Source organism: Saccoglossus kowalevskii, chromosome 8 (assembly GCF_978046115.1).
Source record: "Saccoglossus kowalevskii chromosome 8, keSacKowa6.1, whole genome shotgun sequence".
NCBI classification, from domain to species: domain Eukaryota; kingdom Metazoa; phylum Hemichordata; class Enteropneusta; family Harrimaniidae; genus Saccoglossus; species Saccoglossus kowalevskii.
In genome coordinates, this window is record NC_140648.1 from 15,773,845 (window position 1) to 15,801,635 (window position 27,791).

The window sequence follows — 27,791 nt, forward strand, 5'->3', positions numbered from 1 at the left end:
TGTCCAATAAAATGATACACCTTAATATGTGTACAGTCACGTACTTTTACGGGCATTTCCAAAATGTCACAAAAACCGTAACAGCGGATTGGTATTTACGACGTGACGGTGATTTGGTTTTTCTGAATAATATTAAGGTATCATCAGCCTACACATGACAGCCTAGCATCTTAGGGAATGGTCCGAATTGTATAACTTGCTTATTTCAAACATCGGTGTATACACACCACTATAAGACAGATGATTCGACTTTTTCTAAGGTATTCAGAGGTAAGTGTACAACATATAAGTTTATTGAAAGATAAAATAATTTATTAGAAATGGTAAACTAGTAACATCAATCATAACATCTCAAAGTTGACATACTTGATATTATCATATTAATGACGTCATTAGCTGGTTTCCCTGGTGATACGAAAAATAGTCATAAACAAACAAACAAACAAACAGTTATGACAGAAATTTGAACCACGTGATATAGGTAGAAGTTTTCACGAATGAGAGGTGAAACGGTGGCCGAATTGATCACACATACACTCGTGGACAAGGATATTTTTACCTTGTCCGAATTTCAAGATTCACTGACTGAGAAATAGTTCATGAGAACATTTTGGGGAAGAAACATAGAAACATGAGAAATTAGAAAACAATCCACACTGGAGACCCCCCTCCCAAATAACAAAATATAATTCTGCACAGTATAATTATCATATAAGTCGCGCCCTCTGGCGACGACGTTTCTCATGACGTTCTTAAGACACATAAGTCTGCACACTCCTTTCGTTGTTCTGTCTGTGCGTGTATGTGCGTCTGTTTGTTTGTTGTCCTTTCTTGGTTTCTGATCCACCAGCACCATTAACATTTTGTCGACGGGGGAGTTTTAATTGGGGTTATCACCGGTATTCCATTTTCTTTTTTCTTCGGCTGCGGTATATAACTTAGTGAGAATAACCCCCCGCCAATGAAGGGTGGTCCAATGTCACCTGTACCACTGCTTCGCGCAGACATCATCGTCTTTGGTTCTGTCGTGTCGCCATTGATGTTGGATTTAAACCACTCCCTTCTCCCGGTATCGTGTTAACTTTGAACCTGTTTGTAAACGAGTAAAGATGATGTTTTCATATAAACAGATCAATATATATATATTTGTTTTCAAACATAAGTCGGATGCACGACAGGTACTAGTATTTGCCTATTAAAGCAGGGGAGTAGTCACCTGCGCATGCGCCAGGCGGCCATAGCGTGTCATCGTCAAACAAACGTCTACAAAGAGCCTTTGCGTTCTTAGCGTGCGTTGTTATCATCGCTTGGGACTCAATTTGTAGTGAATATACATAAATATACCTATAGATAATAAAATATTAATCCAATTTATTTTTTTCACAATTACATTTTGTTTAATTACGGGTTGGAATGCATATGTGTTACTTCAGTACTTTTATTGGTCATCGAACCCGGACATGATTCTCACTGGTTTTCCCGCAATACCAATAATTAGATTTACATACACTATTTCTAGTATATGTTTCCGAATACATGTACATTAATCTGAAAAAAAAAATTAAATGATTTTTGACGTCAAATTTATGAAGACGAAACTTGGAGACGCATTTAAAGATTGAAAAAAAAACGACCAAACCAAAGTTAGCTAAACAAAATAAGGTAGTTGGGAGTGCATTGACTGCATTATGTGTGTATTTGTCTATTGCTGTGCTTGTCTTCTCAGGCGTGACTTTCGGACCGACGCCTGGAGGCCAAGCCATGCACTATTTGCCCGTATGCCAGTACGATGCCTACATCATGATCCTCTCACCACAGGAGTTTTTGCTCATTGACTCTACACTCTTCAAGCCCCAGACACATTTTCAAATGGTTGACAGTAAGATGTGCATCAACTACGTGGATACGACAATGTATGTAACAATGTAATTACTACTTACATGTTATCCATTGTTACAGTAGCTGAATTGAGAACCGTACGCTGAGTTCAAACTACACTTTAACTATGTCTTTACCGTGAATGCCGTGGGTTGGAATGGTACTATGAAGTAGTATACTAGTACATTGTATATGCACTTCCGTGCTGAATTCCCGCGTTGACCTGACCTGGTTGACACGTGACACGTTGTGAAAGTTTCTCCTTCGAAGTTTGGAAATCCCCAATTAATCAGACAAACGTTTTGTATGTTGTTATGACAACTGGCGTGAATGCGTTACTGTTCGCCAGTGATAGAAGATAATACTACCGTCGTCAATCCATGGCGAAAAGATGGTGACATCATGGGAAAACCCACAGGGTCTTGTCAATTCACGGCTTAATTGACGGGATTGCAAAACACGTGACCGAATTGAAACTACAGTAAAATTGCCAAAATTAGCATTATTTTCGAGCTTACACTAGTCTATGGAATTTTTAACTATATTCAACTTTAGAAAATAGTTGCGTCTGAGAAGTAGCGATGTGTTGACGCAATCCACGAGAAACACCAATGCACGATCACGTCATAGATACACTGGCAAAGTGAAAGCAGGAGATTTTCTAATGACACAATGCAGTGCTCGAGAACGGTGGTTACGCAATAATCAGGCACAATTTCGCAATGCTAACGTCACAAAGTCTGAACCTAATTTTACTAACTTCACCTTTGACTGTTTAGACTTGAATTGGGTGGCAATGACGTTGCCCAACATGTACTATAATAACATGATACTATGCGACAACAATCACAGTAATTTGAATTATTTCTTCTCTGTATGTCTCGATGAGACCTTTAAAATGAAAGAAAACTATTGCTTTTCTTAGGTTATTTTAATAAACTCGTAAATCCACCGAACATATGTAAACGTAAACGTAATCACGGCTTGAACAGTGAAAAATCAAATATTTTATTTATTTATTTAAGTTATTAATCACATTTAACATATTCAACATTCTATACAAATTCCGAAAAAGTTAAACGTGGACTTATTTCATAATTTCAGTGCGTCTGCACATGAAGCATCTCTAAAAGCCTTGACCAATCACTCCACAAATACATCGTACTACGTATGACGTCATACATATGCACCGATTCGATCCATGATAGCTAAATGGCGTTCCCGTTAACTCTAAAATTTAATAAATTCAAACATTTCCACCATAATACGGAACCGGATCAAATCGAACTTTACACATACGTTGTATCACGGTTCATCTAGTAGACGTGGTTGTATATGAAAGTTCTGAACCAAAATGGCCGACCTGGTTTCACTTTTGTTTCACCATTGTACCACTGGGTATCTGTTATGTCAATGATTGTTAATATATAAAAGTTTATTTTGTTCATTTTATTTTCACCAAAAATTTTGTTGTCATGGCAATCATATAAATTACATATGACGAGTGTGCGAAATACGTTTCCCTGTTTGAATAATTCTCTCAAAATTGTATCATACGACTCCCTCAGGCTCGTCTTTTTGGTACTACCACCTCCTGGCAGGCTGTTGAATTTCACTTTTAACAGTGATTACATGTCGTACGTACAAGTAAAACGCGAACTTCACAAATTTACGAAGGTTCCATGATGAACCATGGTTTCACGGATCATTTCCTTTCATATACAGTACAGAGATAACTGACACGACTATTACGGATTAGCGCATGTCGGTGATGGCGCACTTCCATATCCCATATGTGAAAGTCAAAGACAGCAATGCAATTTTGTTTTGTATGTCTCGGTGATTGGAACAAATGCCAAATCACGCTCAATTCTCGCGTGACTTAAGTAATAAAGACTCACATTTTGCTTGTACAATGCACCATACCTAAACACAACAGTGGTGACTAGTCCATGACATCATAATAAACTATGAACGTTACATAAAATGCATGTAGAATCAGTACGTTGCTAAATAGTATTTATTTCCCGTTCAATGTTTACGTTTCATGCTAATGGTGTATACTAGTATTTCCTAATCTCCGTTCCAGCCGAGGCTGCCAACAATACAAACGAATGAATTCATAATAGTAAAATAAAATCACAATAAATCATGTGTATATATATATTTGTAAAATTACACAAAAATTGGGTCAATAAATATACTTATTCTTTCATCGCTTGGTTGAATAGCGCCCTCAGTTTGCCAGTGCTGTTCATTATCACCAGTTAATAGTAGCAGCGATAATGATAGTTATAGTTTATTTCAGCGTCAGATATGTCTATTTTCGTTATAAAATACACGATTTTGTGAAAATCATATACAATTTGCCGAAAATAATGAAATATGTTGTTTTTTGCTCATGTTTATGACTGCCTGGTTTGAATTAATGCAGTGATTTCAGCAAGTTTTAAAAATAAATAAAAGTTGTATATTTGATGACAATAATATAGAGAGAAAAGGTAGTAGCAAACGTAATTATTCGTTTGATGAATTATAGAAAACTGTAAAGCGCATGCGCCTATGTTTTCTGCATTTAATTGAACGATTGTTACTATAAATAACAATATTAGACTCGTTAACAGTTAATATATCTAGTGTCTACATTGTCGTTTTCGATTGGACAAGTTTTATTTAGCTGACTTTAGTTTAACTGTTGTACTCTTTGACTTCACTTCCAACCAACTACAAAAACATGTATACTAGTTTAATTTAATACATTACTAATGTAATGACAAATAAAATGCGTATACAGCCAGAGGTACATTACTTGGGGCTTGCAACTCGCATAGTACTATCAGGGGTAAAATTTCTTCCTCTCGGGGTTCTCCACACGTGTCAGGGGGGAAACTCGTCTCGTCTCTATATCTCATCCCCTTGAGGTACGGGGTCGGGAAAGTCACTTTAACTTTACAGTCAAATAAGGCACACACAACGAAATACGTTTCAACTCTCGTCTTAGTCGATCTTTTGGAGCACTCTATAAGACACAGCGCCCTGGGGAAAAGTCCCCAAGACTCTCGCAAGGCTGACCCAAGACTAGCCCAAGACTGGACTGCCTCAAGGCTCGCCCCTGGACTGGACTCTCGACTGCCCAGGACTGCCTCAAGGCTCGCCCCTGGACTGGACTCTCGACTGCGTCTGTCGTGGAGTATCTCCGTATAGACCTAGCTCGAGCCATTCCATTAGAGCGCGTCCGTTCCATTAGAGAGCATTCCATTAGAGAGCGGTCACGTGACGTGTGATCACCTGACAAATGCTGGATACACGCTCTAACGGCAAATACCGTTAGGTTTAGCGAATTTACGAACCGTTACGAAAGAGTTTGCTCGTTCAAAGGCCGTTTTTGTAAAAGCGACAGCCTTGATCGATACACTGTTCATTTACACAATCTTTCCTGGCACCATACGCACTCACACTGTTAGCGGCGGAGTGAAACGCGCCCATGTCATGCCATTAACCGATTACTGACGTCTATGTATTTCAACGCGCCCATGTCATGCCATTAACCGATTACTGACGTCTATGTATTTCATGTCTTTGGCATGAAAGCTATAAAATATATGAAATACAAGGCCTTGCTATCGTTTGAACATTTCAAATATTTAATTAGTCTAGCGTTTTTTTTTTTTTTTCGCTCTTCATTCCATTACAGGACGGTATGAACCAAACCACCCTCTAACGTCGCTCTATTTACTTGAATTGATATGGGAGCTATTAAATATATTTAATACAATATATTCAAACAGTTTTGAACATTTCAATTCTTTAATTGGCCAAGCGATCGCGTCATTCCATTACAGACGAGTCGCTCTTCATTCCATTACAGGACGGTTTGACCAAAACCACCCTCTAACGTCGCTCTATTTACTTGATTTGATATGGGAGCTATTAAATATAATTAATAAAATATATTCAAACAGTTTTGAACATTTTAATTATTTAATTTGCCAAGCGATCGTGTCATTCCATTACAGACGAGTCGCTCTTCATTCCATTACAGGACGGTATGACCAAAACCACCATCTAACGTCGCTCTATTTACTTGATTTGATATGGGAGCGATTAAATATAATTAATACAATATATTCAAACAGTTTTGAACATTTCAATTATTTAATTAGCCAAGCGATCGTGTCATTCCATTACAGACCAGTCGCTCTTCATTCCATTACAGGACGGTATGACCCTAACCACTCTCTAACGTCGCTCTATTTACTTGAATTGATATGGGAGCTATTAAATATATTTAATACAATATATTCAAACAGTTTTGAACATTTCAATTATTTAATTGGCCAAGCGATCGTGTCATTCCATTACAGACGAGTCGCTCTTCATTCCATTACAGGACGGTATGACCCAAACCACCCTCTAACGTCGCTCTATTTACTTGATTTGATATGGGAGCGATTAAATATAATTAATACAATATATTAAAACAGTTTTGAACATTTCAATTATTTAATTGGCCAAGCGATCGTGTCATTCCATTACAGACGAGTCGCTCTTCATTCTATTACAGGACGGTATGACCCAAACCACTCTCTAACGTCGCTCTATTTACTTGATTTGATATGGGAGCTATTAAATATATTTAATACAATATATTCAAACAGTTTTGAACATTTCAATTATTTAATTGGCCAAGCGATCGTGTCATTCCATTACAGACGAGTCGCTCTTCATTCCATTACAGGACGGTATGACCCAAACCACCCTCTAACGTCGCTCTATTTACTTGATTTGATATGGGAGCTATTAAATATATTTAATACAATATATTCAAACAGTTTTGAACATTTTAATTATTTAATTTGCCAAGCGATCGTGTCATTCCATTACAGACGAGTCGCTCTTCATTCCATTACAGGACGGTATGACCCAAACCACCCTCTAACGTCGCTCTATTTACTTGAATTGATATGGGAGCTATTAAATATATTTAATACAATATATTCAAACAGTTTTGAACATTTCAATTATTTAATTGGCCAAGCGATCGCGTCATTCCATTACAGACGAGTCGCTCTTCATTCCATTACAGGACGGTTTGACCAAAACCACCCTCTAACGTCGCTCTATTTACTTGATTTGATATGGGAGCTATTAAATATAATTAATAAAATATATTCAAACAGTTTTGAACATTTAAATTATTTAATTTGCCAAGCGATCGTGTCATTCCATTACAGACGAGTCGCTCTTCATTCCATTACAGGACGGTATGACCAAAACCACCCTCTAACGTCGCTCTATTTACTTGATTTGAAATGGGAGCGATTAAATATAATTAATACAATATATTCAAACAGTTTTGAACATTTCAATTATTTAATTAGCCAAGCGATCGTGTCATTCCATTACAGACGAGTCGCTCTTCATTCCATTACAGGACGGTATGACCCTAACCACCCTCTAACGTCGCTCTATTTACTTGATTAGATATGGGAGCTATTAAATATATTTAATACAATATATTCAAACAGTTTTGAACATTTCAATTATTTAATTGGCCAAGCGATCGTGTCATTCCATTACAGACGAGTTGCTCTTCATTCCATTACAGGACGGTATGACCCAAACCACCCTCTAACGTCGCTCTATTTACTTGATTTGATATGGGAGCTATTAAATATATTTAATACAATATATTCAAACAGTTTTGAACATTTCAATTATTTAATTTGCCAAGCGATCGTGTCATTCCATTACAGACGAGTCGCTCTTCATTCCATTACAGGACGGTATGACCAAAACCACCCTCTAACGTCGCTCTATTTACTTGAATTGATATGGGAGCTATTAAATATATTTAATACAATATATTCAAACAGTTTTGAACATTTCAATTATTTAATTAGCCAAGCGATCGTGTCATTCCATTACAGACGAGACGGTATGACCCTAACCACCCTCTAACGTCGCTCTATTTACTTGATTTGATATGGGAGCTATTAAATATATTTAATACAATATATTCAAACAGTTTTGAACATTTCAGTTATTTAATTTGCCAAGCGATCGTGTCATTCCATTACAGACGAGTCGCTCTTCATTCCATTACAGGACGGTATGACCCAAACCACTCTCTAACGTCGCTCTATTTACTTGACTTGATATGGGAGCTATTAAATATATTTAATACAATATATTCAAACAGTTTTGAACATTTCAATTATTTAATTGGCCAAGCGATCGTGTCATTCCATTACAGACGAGTCGCTCTTCATTCCATTACAGGACGGTATGACCCAAACCACCCTCTAACTTCGCTCTATTTACTTGATTTGATATGGGAGCGATTAAATATAATTAATACAATATATTCAAACAGTTTTGAACATTTCAATTATTTAATTGGCCAAGCGATCGTGTCATTCCATTACAGACGAGTCGCTCTTCATTCCATTACAGGACGGTATGACCCAAACCACTCTCTAACGTCGCTCTATTTACTTGATTTGATATGGGAGCTATTAAATATATTTAATACAATATATTCAAACAGTTTTGAACATTTCAATTATTTAATTGGCCAAGCGATCGTGTCATTCCATTACAGACGAGTCGCTCTTCATTCCATTACAGGACGGTATGACCCAAACCACCCTCTAACGTCGCTCTATTTACTTGATTTGATATGGGAGCTATTAAATATATTTAATACAATATATTCAAACAGTTTTGAACATTTTAATTATTTAATTTGCCAAGCGATCGTGTCATTCCATTACAGACGAGTCGCTCTTCATTCCATTACAGGACGGTATGACCCAAACCACCCTCTAACGTCGCTCTATTTACTTGATTTGATATGGGAGCTATTAAATATATTTAATACAATATATTCAAACAGTTTTGAACATTTCAATTATTTAATTGGCCAAGCGATCGTGTCATTCCATTACAGACGAGTCGCTCTTCATTCCATTACAGGACGGTTTGACCAAAACCACCCTCTAACGTCGCTCTATTTACTTGATTTGATATGGGAGCTATTAAATATAATTAATAAAATATATTCAAACAGTTTTGAACATTTCAATTATTTAATTTGCCAAGCGATCGTGTCATTCCATTACAGACGAGTCGCTTTTCATTTTCTTATTTATTGAATCATTACATGGCGATTGAACATTCGCGTATTGTGTCCATTTCGTTTAACTTGTTTATTCTTCTAACCACCTGATAAAATAAATTAATTTTATATATATCCTACGAAAACACTTATGTAATTCTTTGTAGTACGTGTCGATTTTATTCCTTACAGTTTCTCCTCATTTCATTAGAACCAGTTTGTTTACAAACCACTGATTAAGTTAAATAATAGTTAACATATACCACTACTACTGCCTGTGCACAGAATTGCGCTGCTTGGTTCAAGTTAATTGTGGTGGTGGTTAGGTTATGAATTACAGCTATTAATTTGCTATTAATATGCTGAATAATTTGAATAGTTCATTGTTGGGACCTATTTATACCCTCCCTAGTTTGGGGTACTTACTCATAAGACAAGTGCGCATGGAACTACAGTGTTGCAAGATGGCTATCAAATTAACTACCTAAATAACAAACTAGTTTATTGAACGAACGGCTTTGGTGTGCACGCAATTTGAACCGTATCATTATCTGAGAGGGAGGATGAGAACACGCGTAAAAATGCAAAATGTGACCTATTAACGTACGCAACCAACGTAGTTCACATAATAATCCATTTATTTGTTTATTTTATTTGAATTTGTATGCCAAATTGTTGTTGAAATACATAATAGCCAATTTTCATGAACCTGAGGAAATGGGATAAGTACAAGAACAACATATAAATATAAGAATTATCTTTGTTTGCACATATTACAAAAGTAATTACTATTGTCGATTTAGCTGAGATTTTTCTACATTTTTTAACTTTTGTTTGATAAATATAAACTTGATAGCGATATTTTCGGTGAGCCCAATGCAGAATGAACTCCTACAAAAAAATGACACGTTCTAATTCTTTAAATTAACATCTCAGTTGGTCTTTTAAGAAGCAAATTTTATAGCTATCTTGCAATGCGAGTTTACATTACTTTGACATGTATATCATGTTATTGGTGTTGTGACATTTATGATGCTAGAGTTTGATTCATCGTCATTACTTGTATATATAATCTAAATATAGTTAAAATATTGATGATGCTAGAATGAAACATGTTTATTATACAAAAGTGTATTTAATAAAGTAATGAAACGCAACGCAGTAGTAACAATTATATAACTCGTTTTAATAAGTATAAATTAAACTAACAACTTCGACTTTGTACACTATAATGTAGTGAGAGACGTACACCATGAAACATGCATATGCGACTGTAGTACACACATAACAATGAATATTTCAAATTTCAGTTTTCAGCTTGTCAGTTTGTCTGCACAAATCATCTGCCTCCTTTAAAGAAATGTTCAGTTTAACCTTGAGTAAATATGCGATACATTCTTTCACTAATACGTCATCCACAAATCTAGTTGCAAAACTGGAAAGAAAAATAAGAAATATTCCTTTTAATCAATTTGATTCATACTGTCAATATTGGGGAATAGCATTGTTCTTCACAAAAATATTAAAAAGCGTTTTTGTTTATTTAATTCTTTCATATTGAAAAGGAAAGTTATATCTGGTATCCAAATTGTCCACTGAGCAAAAACACAATTGATATTGTAAGCCGTATATATTATACATATGCAAATGTCTACTCATGTCCGACACAACTGGTCTAGCTAGATAATTACATTTCCATTTCATTCATTTAGAAACATTTCCCAGTTTCTTTAGGAGAACCGTTCATGTCGACTTTCGTATGTATTGTCTTAAATCATAAAAAGTTGTGTAAATGACAATCTCCCATGATCGCGAAATTATGATTTGTTTGAATAAAGCAAAGTTAACTTACAACATAGGAGAATTCAATGCTTCTCTCTTCATATACACTTTTTTGCTTGTTGTACATAGCATATTCGTACTTGTTTCAAATATACTACAATTAAAATACAATTAATTTAAGAAATACCATATAGAAACACTGTTACGACCACTTCATATTTAAATTCGTATTCAAATGTATAAGAGTGAACGAATCTATTCAAGTCTAAACAATCAACACATATACACTACGATAAATGATACAAGCATACAGAGAAAACAAATTTACATGAGCATTCATGCTACAACAGTCAAATTTCAATCATAGTACTAGCAAAATTTAGTTAAGTTTTTAATTAAATTGCGAGTTCGGATCTTGTGTTCGTTTACCTGTAATTATGTGAACGGCATATATATGACCACTTACATATTATATACACTGGGAAACATTGACGCCACAGATTGAAGAGACAACAATTTCACTCCATTCAATAAGTGTGTTTGCAAAATAACAATTTTGTAATAAGTGTTAACCTTTTGGACATTTTTTTCTTCACCAGGTGTTCTTTTATCATTCGTTCTTTGATTTGTTCATGGACCTATGAAATGTATGAGGATGATTATAGGACAGTTAGTGGTGTGGGAAGTGGTTATACAAATAAATATACAATGTGAGATGTGAAAACAACAAATTTAACTTTATCGTGATCTCTTTATTATAAAGGAATATTGAATTTCCACAAGACAATTTAATGATACCCATAAATAATCAAATAAACTCACCTTATCTGACACGTATTCATTGCCATACCCATGTCTCACATGGGTAGTTCTTCCACAATAATTTTTATTGTAGTCTGCCACAAACATGACGTGTCGATTTAAATGGCCAATACAATCTCCACTACACGTTATTATACCATCTGTGAGGTGTAACATTTCTTGGTACTATATTGTAAACAAATGCAAAGTATCGAACATTAGATCATTGTCAGAAGGTTGATTTGAATATTTATATTAGTTATGCAAATTACAAATGAAAACCCCCAACCCAAATAACGCTCTGTTGCTGGGTTCTTGCATAGATATAAAAGAAGAACTTACAAGACTTTACACGTTACAAAAACATAAATAATTTTAGTCATACACAAAGACTTTACGTAGTATTATTTTGTGTGTTTTACCTGATTTTCTGTAATTTCTCCAGTTATTTTGTCATTATCAAGATTTTCCATCTCTATTGATGAACTACAATCTGCAAACAAACGCAACAAACCATTGATATATCATTACATTTCAGTTATATAATCGAACTAGCATACGTTTCATGGCTTATTAGCCAGGTATTATATTAAATAATGTTGACCTAAAACGGCAGACGCATTTTTAACACATGACAATTAACAAAGAACCAAAATGTAATTTTTCAATATGAAAGATTTGAAAATGTTGATATTAACCTGAATCTTCAACTTCCCCAACTTCCAGTACTTGTTTCCTGTCAATAAATTATTTATTAAATATATATATTATGATATATCACCATAAGAAGTGATAAAATCAGTTTGAATTCTAAGCCTGATCTTGGCAGAAACAATGTCACTGATAAGATATATACAAAACCCCAAACCTATGATATGCATCTAAGGGTCATAGAGATATATTCTATTGATCATACAAAATGGGATAACATATCATTTACGATAAATTCAAGTGAAAAGAATGTTAGAAAAAGTTCCGGTTAGGATTAAGTATTGAAAGCAAGACTGGATAGATAGTAGTTAATTGTGGTTGAATGTTTAAATACATTATTGCAAAATATATGGAGTTTAAACTGCGGCACCACAATCCCGAGACTGCACAACTTTAACATGGGACACTAATGTTCATGTTGTTTACACTGTTTAACGGTTCGTTTCTGGTAATTTCAATACTTGTTATGTTTATATCAACTCAAACGCTGTATCATTATGTTTTCAAATTATCTTTTGAGACCAGCAATGTTTTGACATTATTGACACGAAAAATGAAAGTTAATAATCGTTCAAAATCCAAAATATTGTAGTCTTGCAATATACATACCATTGCAACAAGTCTGTTTTCACCTCTTCTCTTAAAAGCGTTGATTCGACCTACAAAAAATATTGTTTTAGTGTTATGTTAATAAAAATACAAGAAGGTAACCTGGAAAATGCTACAAAATATTCCGATTTACTCACCTTAAACATGATATCCTCACCAAGGAGACAACATTTCAGGTACTACATAACCAAAACACACATAGATATTGTAATAAGGTACAATAAAATGTAAATACAATGTTCAATTAACAAACATTGAAAGTATTATATATTCTAAAGGAGGAACAGTTCAATATGTGGTACTTTTTAAGTATAATATCAACTGATAATCAAATAAAAATTAGAGCAATCATCCTTGGATGTGGATGATTAATTGTCGTGTTTCGTTTAATTACATGAGCTCTAGTGGGGACTTAAGGCTAGAATCGTATACAGAGATGTGATATTGAAACACACACATTTATGTTTAGCCTGTTGGAGATTGCAATCACCATATTTTGTCCTTTTGAGACATTTACAAATAAACCATTTTCTTTTTTTAATAGAAAACCATATTACGCTTTTCTGGAAGTATGTCGGAATTGCAGTGTAGTGGGCACATTATAATATTCACAATTTACACAATTAAATGATATTTACATGTGTATACACGTTTGGCAGAATGTAAGTAAGTATGATTGGTACTATATTATAATTGATTGATTTGACATAGTGTATGCGCCAGTGCACGTTATTACAACTTACCTTCAAAACAAACACGCCACAATCTTTATTATTGACCTGGCAGGGTAATCCCTAATAAATAAAATGTGATTAGGAAAAGGCAATTACAACAATGCAAGTTTATATTTGTACTACAATTACATTTAACCAATACACTGAATACAAATCATAATCAAAGAAAGCTTAGAAAGAACGTGTTGTGAGATTATCAAAATTAATTCAAAATTTAAAATTTGCTTTTCAAACAAGTAACTTGGCAAATAATTTGTGTCTGCTATTTGAGATTCATGAAACATGAAACAAATGTGATTCATACTATCAAAATTTATAATACATACAGAAAATACATTTTATTTATCATCCATTGTTTTTAGTCTAATTAGTTCCTAAGCACCTCTGTGATGAATTAAATTTAAATCTGATTTTTTTAGATATCAGAAATGGGCTAATAATAGATAATCAATATGCATGTTCATCAACATTAAACTAATCACGTCCGTGGATTACCTCAATGAACCAAATGAATTATTATACAAATTAAGCAATTATCATACATAGATTTAGGTCTGTATATCTTTTCTGGGTGTACATGTACAAAGTTTCATTATAATGTGATGATTATTCATAACTAAAATAGCGGTAAGCGAAAACGTAAATTATTATGCAAATTAGGTAATTATTATAGATGTATATAAACCTAAAACTAATTTGATCATCACCTTGTGTTAGAGTACATATGTACCAAGACTCACTGAATTATGATAAGTACTGTCACAGACCATCTTTATACGAAGTTTCATTGAAATGTGATTAGAACCAAAAATGATGATTTATTATGCAAATTAACTCAAAACTGAGCGGGTCTGTGTATTGTGTATTGTTTTAAGTATTAGTACTTAACATATCAAAATCTGAAAATTGATTAATTGTGCAAATTAGGTAATTAATATTTCACACATCCGTCTGTGCATCGTCCTATTTATCTATGCAAGTTTCATTGAAATGTGATGATTAGTACCTGAGATATCATTGGAAAAGCCAAAAATTGACTAATCAGTATGCAAATCAGGTTAATTATGTGCACAGCATCTATGTGCCAAGTTTCATCAATATCTAATGAATGGCTCTTTAGATATTAGTGGAACAGTCAAGGGACAGCTAAAAATTAGCTAATTATCATGCAAATAAGGTAATTAATATGTATGAATTTCAACCAAAACCTTATCAAATCTGCGCATTAGTCCAGAGCATCTATGCACCAAGTTTCATCAAAATCCAATGAGTGGTTCTTTAGATATCAGTGGAACAGTCATAGAACAGCTAAAAATTAGCTAATTATCATGCAAATTAGGTAATTAACAAGCATGGATTTTTACCAAAACGTAATCAAATCTGCGCATTGGCCCAGAGCATCTATGCACCAAGTTTCATCAAAAACCGATGTATGGTTCTTGAGATAGCAGTGGAACAGTCGGACACACATACACACATACACACACACACACACACACACACATACATACAGACAGACACACTAACTGCAAAGACTCCCATTTTGTGCTTCGCACATGGGAGTCAAAAATGTGAAATCCTTACGAAGTGGAGAAAACACATAACGATTTGCATACCGAGATTTCACAGCGTTTTGTATGAGATGCTGAATTTTCGAATTATTAACATCGAGTTACGAAAACATCCAGTTACAAAATTGACCATGCCTATATTTTAGAAAACACGCTCATTTTTGCGAGTTCTCATCTAATTTGTAACGTCAGCATATAGTAACTGGAATGTTAATTAACAGTTTTATACTTGCCTGCAACAGGATTAACAGACAAAAAATGTAAATGAGGTATATACCCTAAATACATAGTGTCAGTACCCGATTCAGGTGGACGGATCACTCTTGTAAAAGTCGGTGAAACTAGCTTAATTACAGTGTTTGTCATTATTGCAACAACTGTAAGCACAATTTGATCACCCCATACACCTGGTTTTCTCATATTCTCAATATATTCGTCCCAGCTCAATTTCATGTCCAGGAGATCTGCACTCACAAGATCCTATTAAAATAATTAATACAGAAGCGGATTCATTCGTTCATTCATACATTATTCATTTACTGTTTCAATTATTTATATTAACATAAAAAACATCTTACATTCGATTATTAAAAAAAAATATACAGTTAGAAAGAAGAAGAATATTTATATGATATAATGTAACATGCATATGTAATTAATTCCAACCTCAAGATTTTCTTTAGAATTTATCATGTAATCAATTACTATCTGTCGTAACATCAGATGATCCAGAACGTCTTGGAGGATATTTAGTTTCCCACTCATCTGGTCACTTAGAGCGTGAAACAAGCAATTGCCGTCCCCAGGGGTCGGTGGATTTTTTATCTGTAAGCCTTCTTTCCGTAGGGCGGCATTCAGCTCATCAGTATATTTAGCAACATGTTCTGCTTCCATCCGTGACTGTTTCAACACATTTAGTAAATCCAAAAACTCTTTGATATACACTGTATTATAGGAAAAACATAAGGACTGTCACAGGTCACGTTTATGCCTTACTTGTAAGACTTACATATACGACAGCATTCCATAATGTTGGTACCTTTGTTTATAAATGAGCTGGGTATACATACTACATACTACTATCTTCCTGCTTACCTGACATATCATCTTTGTTTCCAAGTGAACCAAGCATTCCTTTGACATATTCTATGTCTGATGTTTGTGATAACGTGCTATCCCCATTGTTTCCATCTAAACAAAAACAGTGTTCCAATTTTAAACAGTTTTATAAATTTTAACCTGACATTAATCCTATATTTGTGGTACCAGGTGACATGTAAATGCTATTAGATTGAACTACATCAATGTATTTCATTAAGCATTTAGTTAATGTGATTCAATACTAAATTTCATGATATATAATTAAGATATAAATATAATTATGAAATATTGTAACATAACATAAAATCCTCACCGGCAACATTTTTGCTATGGATTACTTCATTCCGACTACATGTAGCTGAATTTGGTGTACTGACTGGCACAGCAGAGTTATTGGCTAAAAGCAATAGCAAAATACATACACGTGAGCACAATATGCAATGAAACGTGATTATAACGAGCGTGAATTTGAATTAGGTTAGTTTGTTTTAAAAAGTAGTTGTATGCTTTAGCATGACACATGCAAATGTCTAACAAACTAAAATAATGTAAACTACCTACCAATAACGATTAATTAATGGCTCCCATATCAAATCAAGTAAATAGAGCGACGTTAGAGGGTGGTTTGGGTCACACCGTCCTGTAATGGAATGAAGAGCGACTCGTCTGTAATGGTATGACACGATCGCTTGGCAAATTAAATAATTAAAATGTTCAAAACTGTTTGAATATATTGTATTAAATATATTTAATAGCTCCCATATCAATTCAAGTAAATAGAGCGACGTTAGAGGGTGGTTTGGGTCATACCGTCCTGTAATGGAATGAAGAGCGACTCGTCTGTAATGGAATGACACGATCGCTTGGCCAATTAAATAATTGAAATGTTCAAAACTGTTTGAATATATTGTATTAAATATATTTAATGGCTCCCATATCAATTCAAGTAAATAGAGCGAGGTTAGAGGGTGGTTAGGGTCATACCGTCCTGTAATGGAATGAAGAGCGACTCGTCTGTAATGGAATGACACGATCGCTTGGCTAATTAAATAATTGAAATGTTCAAAACTGTTTGAATATATTGTATTAATTATATTTAATAGCTCCCATATCAAATCAAGTAAATAGAGCGACGTTAGAGGGTGGTTAGGGTCATACCGTCCTGTAATGGAATGAAGAGCGACTCGTCTGTAATGGAATGACACGATCGCTTGGCTAATTAAATAATTGAAATGTTCAAAACTGTTTGAATATATTGTATTAATTATATTTAATCGCTCCCATATCAAATCAAGTAAATAGAGCGACGTTAGAGGGTGGTTTGGGTCATAACGTCCTGTAATGGAAGGAAGAGCGACTCGTCTGTAATGGAATGACACGATCGCTTGGCAAATTAAATAATTTAAATGTTCAAAACTGTTTGAATATATTGTATTAATTATATTTAATAGCTCCCATATCAAATCAAGTAAATAGAGCGACGTTAGAGGGTGGTTAGGGTCATACCGTCCTGTAATGGAATGAAGAGCGACTCGTCTGTAATGGAATGACACGATCGCTTGGCTAATTAAATAATTGAAATGTTCAAAACTGTTTGAATATATTGTATTAATTATATTTAATCGCTCCCATATCAAATCAAGTAAATAGAGCGACGTTAGAGGGTGGTTTGGGTCATACCGTCCTGTAATGGAACGAAGAGCGACTCGTCTGTAATGGAATGACACGATCGCTTGGCCAATTAAATAATTAAAATGTTCAAAACTGTTTGAATATATTTTATTAATTATATTTAATAGCTCCCATATCAAATCAAGTAAATAGAGCGACGTTAGAGGGTGGTTTGGGTCATACCGTCCTGTAATGGAACGAAGAGCGACTCGTCTGTAATGGAATGACACGATCGCTTGGCCAATTAAATAATTAAAATGTTCAAAACTGTTTGAATATATTGTATTAAATATATGTAATAGCTCCCATATCAATTCAAGTAAATAGAGCGACGTTAGAGGGTGGTTTGGGTCATACCGTCCAGTAATGGAATGAAGAGCGACTCGTCTGTAATGGAATGACACGATCGCTTGGCAAATTAAATAATTAAAATGTTCAAAACTGTTTGAATATATTGTATTAAATATATTTACTAGCTCCCATATCAATTCAAGTAAATAGAGCGACGTTAGAGGGTGGTTTGGGTCATACCGTCCTGTAATGGAATGAAGAGCGACTCGTCTGTAATGGAATGAAACGATCGCTTGACAAATTAAATAATTGAAATGTTCAAAACTGTTTGAATATATTTTATTAATTATATTTAATAGCTCCCATATCAAATCAAGTAAATAGAGCGACGTTAGAGGGTGGTTTGGGTCATACCGTCCTGTAATGGAATGAAGAGCGACTCGTCTGTAATGGAATGACACGATCGCTTGGCAAATTAAATAATTAAAATGTTCAAAACTGTTTGAATATATTGTATTAAATATATTTAATAGCTCCCATATCAAATCAAGTAAATAGAGCGACGTTAGAGGGTGGTTTGGGTCATACCGTCCTGTAATGGAATGAAGAGCGACTCATCTGTAATGGAATGACACGATCGCTTGGCAAATTAAATAATTAAAATGTTCAAAACTGTTTGAATATATTGTATTAAATATATTTACTAGCTCCCATATCAATTCAAGTAAATAGAGCGACGTTAGAGGGTGGTTTGGGTCATACCGTCCTGTAATGGAATGAAGAGCGACTCGTCTGTAATGGAATGACACGATCGCTTGACAAATTAAATAATTGAAATGTTCAAAACTGTTTGAATATATTTTATTAATTATATTTAATAGCTCCCATATCAAATCAAGTAAATAGAGCGACGTTAGAGGGTGGTTTGGGTCATACCGTCCTGTAATGGAATGAAGAGCGACTCGTCTGTAATGGAATGACACGATCGCTTGGCAAATTAAATAATTAAAATGTTCAAAACTGTTTGAATATATTGTATTAAATATATTTAATAGCTCCCATATCAAATCAAGTAAATAGAGCGACGTTAGAGGGTGGTTTGGGTCACACCGTCCTGTAATGGAATGAAGAGCGACTCGTCTGTAATGGAATGACACGATCGCTTGGCAAATTAAATAATTAAAATGTTCAAAACTGTTTGAATATATTGTATTAAATATATTTAATAGCTCCCATATCAATTCAAGTAAATAGAGCGACGTTAGAGGGTGGTTTGGGTCATACCGTCCTGTAATGGAATGAAGAGCGACTCGTCTGTAATGGAATGACACGATCGCTTGGCTAATTAAATAACTGAAATGTTAAAAACTGTTTGAATATATTTTATTAATTATATTTAATAGCTCCCATATCAAATCAAGTAAATAGAGCGACGTTAGAGGGTGGTTTGGGTCATACCGTCCTGTAATGGAATGAAGAGCGACTCGTCTGTAAAGGAATGACACGATCGCTTGGCCAAATAAATAATTGAAATGTTCAAAACTGTTTGAATATATTTTATTAATTATATTTAATAGCTCCCATATCAAATCAAGTAAATAGAGCGACGTTAGAGGGTGGTTTGGGTCATACCGTCCTGTAATGGAATGAAGAGCGACTCGTCTCCAATGGAATGAAAAAAAAAAAACGCTAGACTAATTAAATATTTGAAATGTTCAAACGATAGCAAGGCCTTGTATTTCATATATTTTATAGCTTTCATGCCAAAGACATGAATTACATAGACGTCAGTAATCGGTTAATGGCATGACATGGGCGCGTTGAAATACATAGTCGTCAGTAATCGGTTAATGGCATGACATGGGCGCGTTTCACTCCGCCGCTAACAGTGTGAGTGCGTATGGTGCCAGGAAAGATTGTGTAAATGAACAGTGTATCGAACAAGGCTGTCGCTTTTACAAAAACGGCCTTTGAACGAGCAAACTCTTTCGTAACGGTTCGTAAATTCGCTAAACCTAACGGTATTTGCCGTTAGAGCGTGTATCCAGCATTTGTCAGGTGATCACACGTCACGTGACCGCTCTCTAATGGAATGCTCTCTAATGGAACGGACGCGCTCTAATGGAATGGCTCGAGCTAGGTCTCTCTTACGGGAGTATTCGCCAAGACCAACTCAAACTCTCTTTATTCATTTTCAAAACTCTAACCAATTACAAAGCAGTAAAAAATACTCTAGGGCGTAACCTTCAATCATAAAGCCAATCACACTAAGTACTGAATACGTCATATCTTTTGATTAATCATTCACTACATTAATAACTATGAATATAAACTGTCAGAATGAGTAATCTGAATAGCAGCGGTTATCTGGTAATTAGTTCCAAATCACTGAGCCAAGTTCCGTCCAAAACTTCAAATAGACCTAAACGATGACAGACGTAACACAGCAATTCAGCTAATAATCAGTTCATTAAGTCGGTCAACAGATACGCGAAAACAAATTCATGACAGTACTGTATGGTGACATCATGTCAAGATCCCATTCAAGTCTCTTCTCGTAGATAGCGAGACTGAGGCTACGATCTTTTGACATGACACATATCAATGTTCAAGGTTTGTAATGAAAAAATAAAACTTTTCTTGTCACTATCATAGTGAAAAATGTAATACATCGAAAATGTACAGAAAATATAGTTCTCGTAATCCGTCATATCGTGGGCAGCTATTTTGATCCACCTGGACATCCCAGTATCCTAGTTACCTCGGGCATGCGCATTCGCATTTTTCTGAGTTGGAACGCTTATGCGAGAGCGAGATTGTGACGGGATCTTGGTATCATGTCACCGTAGTTGCAAACCCCAAGTAATGTACCTCTGATACAGCTTATTAATTGTAGCCAGTTACAATTTGCTGCAATTTGTTTTGTTTACCACTGTACCAAATATGTTTTCCTAAGAGTTAAGCATGCGTTATTACTCCCCGGATTTGTTTTCATGATTTTTTTTCAGTGTACAGTTATTTTTCAATTCTATCATCGCCCGTCCCCCAATGGTTCTAAAGGTCCAGCTTAACTCTGGAGAATTTGGTCATAGTGTTTTATCATTAAAAAGCAGCCGATTTCCTGGAATAAGAAGAGACAATTCACGGAATCATTCGACGTAATTCCAGACAGTGATTTCGAAAAACTATAAGACAGGTTGTGTTGCTGCGTCATAAGTACAGACAGTAAACATATTATAACTGTAATTGCATGTCAAAGATTGTTTTGAAGTGTAAAAGTGTATTTGACAAGAGAAGGGGTTGCAATCATTGACGCTGCAGGTCGGCGTCTTCTACACCGATCTGACGCATATCGCGCTAGGTGTGCCGGGAGTTTGTTCGAAATTTCGAACGTTTCGAAGTCAATCGTCGATTGACACGTATTTTTCGGATATATTAAATCGTTTCAGACACCTGTTTACTAAATAATGATAAATGAAACTTAGAAAACTTGTAAGAACAAACTGGGCCCAAATTGCGCAAATTGCAATAAGTTTACGCTGCTAGAGTCTGGTTCGGATGGAGTTCTACGCGTGATTTTATTGCGCTCAAGGACGTTCTATTTTCGAACTAGTTGAAACCGGAAATAACGCAACTACTTTCGAACTTCAAACACAAATTTGATTATCGTTATTATGTGTTGGTTTCTGTTGTTTCAAAGATTGAATTATGTATGACAATAATATTTCACTCTATAAACATTATTTCACTAAAATATGTGATTCAAAGGCAACCCAAATTGTAAAAAGCAATATCAAGTTCCGCGTATAAACACTGTTGTAAAGAGGCGGCGGAGCGGAATTTTAGCCAAAATCGGCTAGTAAGGCGTCATATGACACAGGTTTGTGCTGGGACAGCGCTTCCGGTGACGACACAACGGGTTGCAATAGACCATTTTTCGTCCACTGCGAGAATCACGCGTTATGCGTGAAATCGAACGTAAAAACAGGACAAACAAAGGTCATAGCGTCGTAGTCGCGTCAAACATCGCGTGAGATTTGACAAACGCGAAAATATTTTGGGGACATTTCCATGCTTAATAATGTGCTGTCCACATTTGATGATAGGCAATTTCGATTAAGTAAGGGTATTCGGAAGCAATATTTCTCTGTCGAAGATCGGCCGGTCAATGTAAGCTACGAAATAAAGAAATTCTAGTTCAAATCAAATCGTTCGATTTTTGCGGCAGACGTTCGACGCGCGTCTTTCATGCATCTCGCGAGATCTCGCAATTGTACGGAAAATCACCTATTACAATTAATAAATGCGAAACATGATAAAATTTAAAAAAAATTGTTGGAAATTTTACGTGTCAATACTCGAACAATATTTTTGGGATTTTAAATGAGAGAACTGATTTTAAGTAATTAGAATATGCCTGATTACAAATCGTGATTCAGAGTTACCGGATGGTACATCAGTAACTTTAACTTATTTCTAATTGCTGATTATTTTTAATTCGGAAACAACAAACTACAATTACCATATACAATACAGTTGTCATATTGAAATTGGTAAGAATGGAAATTTTTTAGTTTTAATCCATGTACTAGATTAAATGCTGTCCAGTCTGTGATGTTTCACCCAATAAGGGACGAAATTATCTGAACTGATGGAGTTGACTATTGTTATCACAATAGATATATTTTACTGTATATTTCAGAAAGTTATATAGTTTGCATAGAGATATATTTTTGACAGATATTTAGGATAAAATGACAATTAACATACAAAAACTGTAAATGGCAGTCAGACAAGAAAAGTTCCAAAATAAAGCTTATGCAATCATCTCTATTTTACTATAAGGACCAGTGGCTATAATGCAATTCTATTGCTGTGTCTACGGTGTTGGAACTTCAGGTAAAATTACTTTGTCGCAGTATTATTTATTCACGATATTCAAATGTATATTGTAATATGGTACAGACAATAAACATTTCAACTCATCAGTGGTATCTGTTGGTAGTTTGTTAAGTTTTAGTAATCACGAAATCCTACAATAGTTATAATAAGATAGTTTAAAAATATGGTTAAAATAAAAAAAAAAATACCAGAAATAAAAAAAAATACGCAGTACAGATTATATTCAAATTGTCTGCCCCTCTCTCACGTTTTAAATCGATAATCCCTAATGAACAACATCGAAATATGGGTTGTTGTTTGTGTCGTGACTAAGAAAAGAGACATCAGCAATTAAGGTAAATCTAGCAAATTTCCGCTCAAATTTCTGGCCAAATAATAAATCACATAATAGGTCAACCGGATTAGTTTGTTTTTAATTGCAGCAAATGTCGACTTGATCTGTTTACAAGAAAGATGACACAGACATTTCGTGTTGATGTTCTATTTCAAACGCACTTACATTGGACAATTATACCAGTCCATCGATTGAGAGATGTGTTTATTGGACTGAATCCGATAGGTATAAATACTACCAGAAAATGTAAGTTTTCTCGTCGAGCCTAAAAAATGATAATTCAATATGTCTGGTAAATGAGACAAAGCCAAGCTTGTCCCCGTTTATGTGTACAACATTTCATGATAGAGGGCGCCTCGGTGTCGATAAGCCGGGCGGTACCGGTGCTCCGGCCTACTTGTCTGCTGTACTCGAGTACTTGTCCGCTGAAATCTTGAATTGCCAGTTGGTAAATAAACTTCTCTTATCACAAGTTGTTTGAAACTAATTCGCCTTTGAATCTCATCGGTGAGGATGCTGTAAATTTTACATCATCTCGGAGAAATTTCGAGATGTATTTGAGTCGAACATTTCGTATGGAACAATTACCCAAAGAAGTCATTTTGCAGTACTTTTACTACTTCAATATCACATTTTAAGAGACGTTTATGATGGCATATCATGTTATATAAAATAATTCCAGTAAATGTATACTTGATTAACCAATCTTTAAGTATTTTTCGATGTTTGTTTTACATAGATTGTTTTTTAGTTGCCTTTTGTTTCTCGTAAACTTTTCCTTAACAGGGAAAAATAAAAAAACTCATGATCGAAATGTATCAGTCCGTCATTCCAAAAACCAGTTTGTTTTCGCTCAAATTCCACAGAAATTCTAAAGCTTGTTACTTTGGTGTCATATGGAAGGGAAAACAAAATATAGTTTATTTATACAAAATATAGGTTAGTTTATTATTTGAAAATCGTTATTGTTCTGTAGATTTTCAAATTTATTGTACATGTGTAATAACCAAATGTGAAGCTGTATGAACATAGCAATGCATAAACATTTAATGATGATGACCACATAAGAATATTCATAGAATGGTGAATGTGTTGTACAGCAAAGTAGTTGTTATATTGTGATAATAATTAAAAGCATTCTAATAATAATGATCCAAGATGATCAGATAAGTAAATCAATGTCCCCGCCTAAATGGGAAAATTAAACCAGTGCATGTTAAATTACAAGGCTATGTAATGATTGCTCAATACATGTTCATGCAGGCACTGCCTAGTCATTTCTGAAGTAATTTGATTTACTAGTTTTCAGAGAAACCAAGTAACGAATTTCCTGAAAAAAAATATTTTAATAATTTTAATAGTGTATTTTCGTTATATAACGAGGCCGTGATTTGCGAGTTTTATTAGATTGATAAACGCCGAGGGCGGCTTTAGGTAAACGTAGTGTTCCAAGTTCCCAACACCGGAGGGCGTACAAAGGTTCCGCCAATGGTTGAACTTCGCATTTTCGTATAAAATGCGCGAATTGAAATTATTTCTGCCAACGACACCACTGTGAAAGTATTTTATCCGAACATCGATGGTAAAACAAGTGAAAAATCTGTATATGACGGCCGAAACTACACATTGAACGTCGGTACGTCACTTCCGGGACGTGGCAAGAGCCACATTGTCTCCTGCCACGCCCGTGGCAATATCCATATTGTCTCCTGCGGGCGTGGCACGAGACACTCCGTTAATTAAACAGTTCGATTCCGTCCATTGCATGCGACCCCGCGTTTTCGGTACAAATTCGAATTGTAAAATTTAATTATGGAGGCATGTCAGTGTGAAACTTCTCAAAAAAATAATTGTAGTTAATCTCAGTGGCGGCGGCACAGGGGGGGGCAGAGGGGCAGTCGTCCCATCAAAAAATGCAATTGTTATGTTAGTATGAACCATAATACGAACTATATAAAACAATTTTCTAGATAAATATAGTATTTGTAGAAACTTAAGATTTGACTTCATTGAATTTAATGCAAGAGTGCTTATCAAAACTCTTAAAAAGAGATTATCCCCACTAATTGTTTATCTTAGTGACAGAAAACAGAAATCAAGCACTGTCAATATAATTTGTTGTTGTTTTTTTGTTTGGTTTTTATTTGCAAGAAAACCTGCCATATCATAATATTCAACAAGACCACAATAAAAAAAACATTCTGCTATTAAAAACCACTAGAAGTGATGTCGATTTCAAGTGCCTAATAAGACACTACGAAACACTTTCATCCTACTAAGGCACCCCAAAATATAGTGAGATATTTGCACGTTGATATATTCTTTCCAAATGAAACAATAAAACAGAAAATAATTATTTAATATATATGGAGAAATATGATATGTATACATTCACTAAATCACTAGCTGTCGTTAATTTACACCACTGGTATATGAAAACATGGTGTATTGTATAAAAATCACTGTCTGTGGTTAGTTTACACCACTGGTATATGAAAACATAGTGTATTATAGAAATCAATTCTATTATAGAAATCAACATGTGTGATTAATTTACACCACTGGTATACGAAAATATGGTGTATTATATAAATTACTAGCTGTTGTTAATTTACACCACTGGTATATGAAAACATGGTGTATTGTATAAATCACTGTCTGTGGTTAGTTTACACCACTGGTATATGAAAACATAGTGTATTATAGAAATCAATTCTATTATAGAAATCAATATGTGTGATTAATTTACACCACTGGTATACGAAAATATGGTATATTATATAAATCACTGGCTGTGGTTAATTTACACCACTGGAATATGAAAACATGGTGTATTACATAAAAATCACTGTGGTTAATTTAGATCACTGGTATATAAAAATTAGGTGTTTTATATGAATCACTATTTGTGGTTAATTTACACCACTGGTATATGAAAACATGGTGTATTATATAAATCTACGGTGGCTTATTAGGGCCATTGATAATTTTTTTAATTTTTGACATTTTCACTTGTTATTTCCTAATTGTTTTCCTATTTTCGAAATTTTCTCCAGGAGTTTTCTGCTTTTATTGTGAATTTTCTGCTTTTATTTCGAATTTTTGACATTTTCACCAGTATTTACACCGCGGTGAGAATATTTACACCGCGGTGAAAATATTTAAACCGCGGTGAAAATATTTAAACCGCGGTGGGAATATTTAAACCGCGGTGGGAATATTTAAACCGCGGTGAGAATATTTAAACCGCGGTGAGAATATTTAAACCGCGGTGAGAATATTTAAACCGCGGTGAAAATATTTAAACCGCGGTGAGAATATTTAAACCGCGGTGAAAATATTTAAACCGCGGTGAGAATATTTAAACCGCGGTGAAAATACGTTTTTTCTATAGCCTCTCTTTCATTTCTCCGCCATTTTATTGTGGGCATCTAGCTTGAGTAACCCGTTCATTCAGAGGTAAATTTTCTGATTATTTTATTTTTCCTGTAGTAAACTCATCCATTTCCTTGAAAATGACATGTTCGTTGTAACAAGTTGATAGATAACATGTGTCTGACACTTTCTGTTAGTCATGGTACTGTCAGACAACACGGCGACGCACTGTCGGCAAGTACCGAGTAAGACTGGTACACCTTCTGTACTCGTCAGAATCATTGTTGTATCTAGCAATGGTAATTCAGTTTGAGTTGTATTGTCTTCCATTTTTTGTTAAAATAGGTTAGTCTCCTCCATTTTTCATAAATGTATGTTATACTATACTGCGGGCAGTATAACGCCCGAAATCAATTGGTTTTGAAAGACTGGGTTATCAACTACGTCGGGAATCTCCAATAAACTTTCTAAATACTGACAAACTACGAACTGTTGTAATGCTGGCATTAACCACTGCTATCACAATGTGTTTTTGCTAATGTGCAACTTGGCTACCCACTGAAATCTCGAGAATAAAATTAGGCAAAACCGATATATTTGTCGCAAATGGGTCAATTGCTGGATTTAGTTAAGGAGCCAAATGAACCTATTTACGAAGGGCTTTCAACTAAATATAGGAGACAATATACATTGAAATGTGGGGTGAACAAAATTGTATTATTCGTGGAATTTAGTAAGTTGTTCTTTGCCATTGTGGCCAAAGAAATCTTATGTAACCAATGTGCCTTTTCCGGTTCGCAGGTTTTGGCATGTAATTCTGATAACATTTATTTCTCAATCTCAGTCATTGTACTAGTGATATTAGCATAGGTAAGGGCCACCTTGATCCCCAGTCCCATGGCTGTGCGACA

The 27,791-nt window shown here is 34.7% G+C and overlaps 1 protein-coding gene and 1 long non-coding RNA gene across 2 annotated transcripts; both read right to left on the reverse strand.

Annotated features, from left to right (window-relative positions):
* Positions 1-907: 907 nt before the first annotated feature.
* LOC146739358 (uncharacterized) lies at positions 908-2,030 on the reverse strand. The gene is made up of 2 exons (XR_014930160.1): positions 1,941-2,030; positions 908-1,089 (listed from the first exon to the last, which is right to left on the reverse strand). It is a non-coding gene; the product is annotated as an uncharacterized LOC146739358 (long non-coding RNA).
* An 8,133-nt stretch (positions 2,031-10,163) lies between these two features.
* On the reverse strand, positions 10,164-27,210 carry LOC144356305 (uncharacterized). Its single transcript, XM_085502725.1, has 14 exons — positions 27,123-27,210; positions 16,621-16,704; positions 16,302-16,397; positions 15,873-16,150; positions 15,561-15,686; positions 13,645-13,695; positions 13,039-13,080; positions 12,902-12,951; positions 12,280-12,317; positions 12,004-12,074; positions 11,603-11,767; positions 11,354-11,418; positions 10,851-10,934; positions 10,164-10,433 (listed from the first exon to the last, which is right to left on the reverse strand). The coding sequence occupies exons 1-14, from the start codon at positions 27,208-27,210 to the stop codon at positions 10,298-10,300; spliced, it is 1,374 nt and encodes a 457-aa protein (XP_085358851.1). The 3' UTR covers positions 10,164-10,297.
* Between the last annotated feature and the right edge of the window lie 581 nt (positions 27,211-27,791).